At 38.6% G+C, this 8266-nt stretch overlaps 1 protein-coding gene across 1 annotated transcript; it reads left to right on the top strand.

Annotated features, from left to right (window-relative positions):
• Positions 1-3146: 3146 nt before the first annotated feature.
• On the top strand, positions 3147-8175 carry rpa2 (replication protein A2). The gene is made up of 9 exons (XM_066717417.1): positions 3147-3313; positions 4133-4221; positions 4728-4829; positions 5029-5142; positions 5335-5409; positions 5682-5798; positions 6570-6695; positions 6970-7064; positions 7658-8175. The coding sequence occupies exons 1-9, from the start codon at positions 3301-3303 to the stop codon at positions 7740-7742; spliced, it is 816 nt and encodes a 271-aa protein (XP_066573514.1). The 5' UTR covers positions 3147-3300; the 3' UTR covers positions 7743-8175.
• Positions 8176-8266: the final 91 nt, after the last annotated feature.

The following is an 8266-nucleotide window of genomic DNA, read 5'->3' as shown; positions in this document are numbered from 1 at the left end:
CATATTTCAATAGTTTTTGATTTCTTCAATAAATAATAGGTTTACAAATATCACAATAAAGGTGATGTATAAAATACTGCTGCTTTATTCACAATTTTGATGAGTGGGGATAATGTGATGTAAGTAAAAGAAACAAAATGGGATTAATATTTCAAACGCAAAATCAATTTCAAAATGTATTTCTTTATTCATCTGAAAAGCAGAAAGTACTTTATTTGTCAGTCTATATTACAGTTTGTTTACTACATGTATAGACACATACATATCTGAGTTTTTAAACATCAATGAGTTTTCAACCCAAAAAGAGGTATTACAAATTCCTAGGCTAAAGTAATTATTGTATGAAAGATAAATAATTAACAAGAGCAAATTACAATCACAGTGTGGGAACTCTGAGCTCCTTATTTAGCACTCAAAACAACTGGAACCTCTGTTCCCAGTGGATAAGACTATTATTTGTGGTTCAAGTACAGAATCAAGAAAGTACCACTTTGTAAATAATTCCCATGACTTTGTTCCCTTGTGATTTATTTTCTTTGCTTCATATGGTGTTCTCAATCCATTTACTAAACCACCAAAATGTTACACTTGGTTTCACCCACATGCTTGAAGAGTTTTTAAACGTTAAAGAAATGAGGCATACCCCCGAATTTTAACCAGTAGCATAAAAGCACTGTTATATTTTACTTCCAGTTGGAGTCATAGGAATAGAAAGAATGGCAAAGTATCCAGCTATAAAGGTACATGGATCTGGACTGGATCTGCCACAGTGAAGATCCACAATGTGAAATTCTGTTGGTCAACCTTCTCACTGATTTTATCTTTTTTTTATGAAGTATTTATTAAGTATAAATCATCTGGATTTGTTTAGCGATATTGACTCAAATCATTGGAAGTTTGTTTTTTGGGTGTATAACTCTGTAGTGAGTTGCCATTGCTCACCTGTCACTGAAACCATAGAAACTCCTGAAAGAGTGTAAATCTTGATGATTGTTCAAGGACAGTGTGCTTGGTTTCCAGGCAGAGTAGCGACACAAATGCAAACTCGCTCTGTTTGCATTCGCTGTCATTGGGCACCAATCATTCACAATGGGGTCTTTTTTTGGTGGCAGCAGCTGATTGGAAATGCTGTTTGTCCAAGTTTCATTATTAATTTTCCATTTCCTCTGGACAAACTCAAACTGCACTCCCTCACAAACCAAGCCTGGGCTCCGGTTACTGCTAAATTTAGCAGATCTCTGCATTTCCTACAGAAACTGACCTATGCTCTCTTGCATCCTTTATTTCTGATTTTTAATTTCCTCTGTTTTCATTTTGATAAGTCAAGCTTCTTTCTGCTACAAAGCAGCCACTGTTTGGACTTGAATAATTAAGGCTAGTTGTCCCTTTGCTTATTGGCCAGTCTGTCCAGTCATATGATTTTCCTTAGAACTGGAAAAACAAAATAACTGCAAAGTATTTTCAGATTCAGAATGTGTTCTTCTGTAATCCTATTAAACTTTTCAGGTTTTCAATGTATATTACGCTAAATAGACAAGACTACTGTTAATGTTGTAAAGTTTATTTTATACATTTGCATGCATATTTGCACAGATTATTTCATAGATATGGTTAAACAACCCCCACTGGACTTCAAATTACTTCAAAGAAAAAAAAAAACAGTTTTACTTCACACATTTATATCTTCAAATTATAATCATAATTTTACAATTAAACTTTCATATTATATTGGTATTGTAAATATATGTATTAATTGGTGTATGTAAAAATACATTATGAAATTATTTTAACAGATTTTCACAATTAACTTCAACCTATAAAGGCGGTACAAGATGATTTGTGCAGATTATCAGACCAACTGAGCCAAAAGGAAACACACACTCAATAACAGCTATTCCATTCTGCTGAATGCGGTTTTTAAAAATAGCCTGTTCCCATGGCATTTTCAGAAGCCCTTGAGCTATAATGAGTCCCAGATGTTTCCCAGATGTTTTCTCCAGCCCCCAGGCTTCCCAAAAGATGCCAGAAATCCACAGAGGATTTTAAGTATGGAAAACATTGAGACACTAACGCAAAGTTTAGTACTTACAGAGGGACAGTTACAGTGCAGGGCAAACTGAAAGGAAACCACAGAATAAATGGAGGTTAATGACATTTTTAACAATAAGGATATTATTATTGTTTTTATTATTATCTAAAATAGTTGTAATGTTCACATCTTATTCTGAAGGACCACAGTTGTTCAATATTTCTAGCATTCTTTTAAATATAAATTAGTAATGATTGTTAAAAAAGGGAAATTAAATATATAACTGCAGTGCACTGGTGGTGAGAGAAGACAAACACTTTGTAGATAAGAAGAGCATTGAGTGTTTTAATGGCACAGCAGTAAATACCACATTTCTACGGGATGTAACATTCTGAGAGAGTAAACACTGAATTTGCAAGTACAGAGATCACAGCATTCATAAGGTAGGCCTGGCAAGAAACAGGCGGTCGGAGGAAGTGGAACATAAAAGAAAAGTCCCTGTGAGGCTGCCTGTGTCTGCCTGGTGTCCTGCCCCCAGCGCTCTTGTGTGGATCCTGAAAGCCTGGGATCAACAGCATCTGTTCTGTTCTTCACCTTTTCACAGATGTTTTCTTCTCACAGGAGGTAAGCAGTGGCCTCTAGTGTTGGCCTTGACAAGTGTACTGTGTCAGTAGTTACAGAATATTGTGCATGAAAACACACCCAAAGCACAGCAAACAGAAACACAGAATTATTGCCAGGGTATAACTGGACTGAGTTCTCACATGCATGGCAATCTGGCTGATGCACAATAAATATTGTATGTAGTAAGATGTAAGGGGAATTAACAAGAATTAACGTTTGGCTCAAATAGTATATTATTTAAGATATTTTGGGTAAAAGTTACTCTGTATACTTATCATGTTTTGCAGCTGTTTATTTTATTCAGTGCAACATTGTTTTAATTATACATTCAATGATTATACACTTTTGAAATATTTCCCTTATTAAAGATGGTTGCCTTTGGCGTTGTTGAGATGCAAGTGAGGGCAAAACCTAGCGTCTCGTTAGTGATTGGTCGAGGTCCTGCAGCACCGAGGTCCCTGATTGGTCAAGAGATTTCGCGGCAGTGCAGTTTGTGGCGTATGTGAACTTGCCAGCGTAAGCGCGCGGAATTATTGGTGCAGGAAGTGTTGACTTGTGTTTACACTAAAAAATAAAGTTAAGAATCAAATTTTGACAATTTATTAGATTATTAATTCGTTATCGTAACTCGGTGGCATCATTTAGTTATGTGGAATCAAGGTAAGACCCAGCTAGTACTTTCCTCTGTGTTTTAATGTTGCAGTAATATACGATGTTCTGTATAGAGCCGATGCAGTCTTTGTTGTACGATATTTTATATTAATATGATTAATAGAACATTAATATTGATTAATATGCACCATTGCTTTTCTATTTGTTTCCATAGCACGCGTGCAAACTATTTTACTGCGTGGTAGTAAAGCTCTTCATTATGATGATGATGACTTATTTTGTCGAAGTGATTTTAAAAGGTGAATGCATATGTTAGTGTTTGTTTCGTATTTGTTTTTGCATTCAGGTATAGGTATTTTTTATTATTACTTCCGAGCCGTATGTTTGGCTATAGAAATGAATCATATCTATACATTTACAATTGTTATTAGGTCACGTTTTGAGATCAATGCAACTGCAAGAATATAAATCAACTGTAATTATGAATTGTGCCACAGTGGATACATTTGTGGTAGAGGGTATAGCATGGTCAGTAAGACTGCACTAAGGAAGTGAGTCTGACCACAACACAAGACTTGCTGCCAGTTCATGACACCACTGGACTTTATTAGCTTTGTCTCTAAATGTAAAACGCAGATGAATCAGTGATGAGGCAGACTTGTCCCCCTGAACCGACACCAGAAACCTTTTTGAATGTTTTTAATCCTATTTTAAATCATTATAATATAGGTATACGTTCTACAGCATCAAGATAGCAGTACAGCCACCAGTGAGCAGTGGCACCTGTAGTTTTGAAGTCAACACGTTTTTGCTTTTATTCTCACCTTTCAGGAATATATTATGTTTCTAAATCGATCTTATCCACAGGTTATAATGACTCCAGCATGGGGGGCGGATACACACAGTCCCCAGGTGGCTTTGCATCCCCCGGTGCCTCACAAGGAGAGAAGAAAACGGTCAGTGCTGCTGTTTATGGAGACTTGAAGAACAACCAAAAATTAGACTGATTTGGTCTGACACTAGCTGACTTTAGCTAAACATTATCAGTGTAAAATCACTTTTTGAAAAGAGAAGCTTCATGTTTCTTCTGAATGGTAAGACTTCTGTCAGGTTATGAAGGTATTGTGTGACCAAAATCTTGCTTTTTTCCCCCAACAGTAATTGTATCAATTGAAAAGCATGAATGGGATTATTTTTATGATTTCAATAAAAATTGATCCTATAAATTTGTTGTCCTTGTGTATCAAGAGATTTATTTGATTTTCTATACCGGCATTATACTTTATGTTGTTTAATCTTCTCTCTAACTGTTGCATGAATCAGTCAGACCATGGACTAGTGCCTTGTCGGGCTTGCTAAGTAGATTAATCACATTTAGATTTTCAGTGTCCAAAACAAAACCTACTGTAGTTGATGAAAACTCTGCTGTCGGTTAATGCTTTGTGTTTTCTTTGTGTCCCAGAGAACACGATCACAGCAGATCGTCCCCTGCACGGTCTCCCAGCTGATGTCTGCCTCCCAGGCCGAGGACGTATTCAAAGTGGGAGGTGTGGAAGTGTCTCAGGTAATCTTTCCATGTGCAATCAAATAACTTACTTTTTAGCAGTATTATGTTTTTTCTAATTGCAGAAATGTGTGAAATATATCGGTTCTCAAGTTCCATTAAAGCTTAACTCTGGCATTTAAGTTTAACATGTTAAGGGTTAACATCCTTAACTTTTGGAAAAGTACTGACCCATCTGTGTGTTAATGTTGTGCTTTAGGTGACTTTAGTGGGCATCATTCGCAATGCAGAGAAAGCCCCGACCAACGTCCTGTACAAAGTGGACGACATGACTGGACCCCCTATGGACATCAGGCAGTGGGTGGACACCGATGTAAGCAAGTTACCGTTAAGCTGACTGACATGACTAATGTCAATGTTAAATAAGGATTCCTGTTATTAATCGGCAAATATCCATAAACCCTGGTCCCTTTATAAAAAATAAATAAACCAGTGAGTATACTAATTTTAAAATGTTTGTGTCTTTTGTGTCACTGACTTGTTTTGTGCTTCTTCACTCCTGTAGGAAGCCGGCCGTGAGAACATCGTCGTACCACCGGGCACTTATGTGAAAGTCTGCGGCCATCTTCGGTCTTTCCAGGTAATGACACAGTTGGTTGCCAAATCTCTGCTAAACGGGTACCTTATGGCCACGTCAAACTTTGGTTTTCCCATCTTCAACTTGTTACAGTAAAAATAGTTTCAATTGATCTAAAAGCTAACAAAAACTTATTTTGCATCAGGCAAGCAAAATGTGAAAGTGTGACATTTTAATTTTGTTTATTGCACCTTTTTTTGTTTTTTTTTTGGGGGGGGGGGGGTTATTTTTCTGAATGTTTCTTGGTTTTTGAATGACGCCCTTTTCCCCAACAGGGTAAGACCAGTGTGGTGGCATTCAAGGTGCGGCCCCTGGAGGACATGAATGAGTTAATCTCCCACATGCTGGAGGTGGTGCACGCACACATGCAGCTCAGCAAAGCCCAGACCATGGTGAGGACCTGCTGCACAATGGCAAACATGCACCGCATCTGCCAGGCAGCTGGATCAATTGCATTTACCAGACGTGTTGCAGCCCTGAGTGCCAGGGGCTATGGTGGGGGGAGGCGATGGGTATCATTTGGTTTCTTTATTTTCCTTCTTAATGCTGCATATTCCTTTTCCTTCCTTCTAAGCAGAGGCTCTAATCATTCTAGTCCTCTAACGCTGCAGTTTTTTCTTCCACCATGAGTTCTCGGCTGTTAATTTAGTATTTAGTAATGGTTTTCTTGATTGGTCACAATTACCACCCCTGCTGAGATTTCAGATTATTGTTTCTGTTTTGTTTAACTACTAAAGAAAGTAATAGTATCCCAATTTCCTGTTGTTCACCACTAGGTGGTGCAATATGAAAAAAGATGGACGGTTTCTATTGCACAGTGTATTTAATGGTGATTGGTAGAGTGCAGGGTCATAAATTAGTCGTGAGTATATGTAACTGTGGGGCACAATCGCATGAATTTAGAAGATTGAAAACTCTTCTGGGGTTTCTCTTATACTGTCCTTTGATAAATGCAAGACCAGGGAGTGTGGATCGTATGCCAACTCTGTTAATGCAGCACACACTGCTGCCTGTTTCTATAGGGTAATAGTGTCCATTGCTGGTCTGATTTTAGGTTTAGGATGTGGGTCCAGGTTGGTTCAGTGGTTAAAGTTGCCTTTTTACCCTGATTGCACCTGGTGAGAGGCATCGCTCTGATTAAATCTATGTTTCCTTCACTACAGATGGTGACTGATGCCATGAACCAGAGCCTGGTACCCACGTCCAGCAACATCATTGCGACAATGGGCGGAGGATACTCCGGGGCCAGCGATGCTGCCATGAATGGCCTCACGCCACATCAAAGCCAGGTGAGTCCACGCTTAGGGCCCTATCCAGTGTCACGTCCCTGCAGCCAGTTACACCACAGTTGGGGAAGTATATAACTAATGTTGCTGATGCATCTTTCATACATATTCTTTAACATCTCTGGCAGATGAAGAGAGTTGTGTCATAGTTGGCGAAAGGGTGGGAGTCATTCACTCAGGAATCGAGAGTTGCAATTGTCAAATCCTGTTGGAACCGGATTGTTTTGTCCTGTAGGCAATCGGAGCAATTTTTTTATGATTTTTTCCTCTCTTTAAGGTGTTGAACTTGATCAAAGCCTGTGCCGATCAGCAGGGTGTTGGCATTCAAGACCTGAAATTGAGACTGAAGGCAATGAGCCTCGCAACTATCAAGTAAGTTGCTCCTGTCAGATATCGGGCTGTGCTGTGGTTAGATCTTCCCTGTGCTGACAAATATTATAATGTAGCTCAATTGTTCCAGGCAAGAGGCTGGCTCCTATGTGAGGTAATACTGTCTTCAGACCGCCTCATTTAAACTCCAGTTTAAAGCAACATGAATGATCAGTTATTGATGCTTGAGCATAAGCCATATCCATTCAATGACTTGGGCTTCGGTTGTGACACGGAACCTGTCTGTACATGCGTAAAAAGAAGAAACAGATCTGTCTGTACTATGTTCTGACCGTTGTCATGAAGTTGGGAAGAGTTTTTCCCACGGCATGGTGCAATTCTATTGCGTTGTTTGTGCGTCATATCAATACCACATTAACAATGTAGCAATAGTCACGAATCTGGCAACATATTTAGTTATCATTTGCAATGTTCCTTAATTTGATTGATTTGTTCAGCTCAGCAAGAAGTGCCTTGTGAGGTTTCCATACCTGCTCATAGAGCGCTTCTCCTGCCACACTGCGGGATTTGTCAATTGCCCAGACATTGTCCTCACCAATCCTGAATTCAGTTTGTACATTTTGTTCTAAATGCAGACAAGCAGTGGAGTTCCTCAGCAATGAAGGGCACATTTACTCCACCATCGATGAGGACCACTTCAGAGCCACGGACAATGAATAGAGAGCTGCTGTCCATGAACATTATATGTTGGGAGGTAAAAGGATCTGTAGGGGCAATGGCCATATTCCTTTCTCACTCATGTTTACTCAGAGTGCACTTTCACAATACAGCAAAAGCAAATGGAGGACTTATGTTGACCCACTTGAATTGAATATTGCCACTTCCCACTATGTGACCAGCTTCCCCCAAACCGTTTTGTTTCACTGGTAAAGGATGTGACACTGAGTGTGACACACCTGCTCAAGATCAGCTTTCAAGATGGACCGCCTCGGAGAAGCTAAAAACGAAAGCTCCAAATCCAGTCATACATTGATGTATTCGTAGGTTCTCAGAGTAACAGTCACATGATTGTACAAGTTTAAGAATACACTTATAAATAAACAAAAGCAGACTGTTTATTTAAAATAAAAATAAAAAGCAATTTGTAACAAAATAGTCATTGTTTCATCACACTATTTAAAAAGAATACAAATCTTAAAGAATAAACCTTGGTTATCAAACACAGATTTCAGTAAATAAATTAG

This window comes from Amia ocellicauda, chromosome 11 (assembly GCF_036373705.1).
Source record: "Amia ocellicauda isolate fAmiCal2 chromosome 11, fAmiCal2.hap1, whole genome shotgun sequence".
NCBI classification, from domain to species: Eukaryota; Metazoa; Chordata; class Actinopteri; order Amiiformes; family Amiidae; genus Amia; species Amia ocellicauda.
The sequence above is the reverse complement of the archived record's forward strand: the minus strand, read 5'-3'. Positions and strand labels throughout refer to the sequence as shown.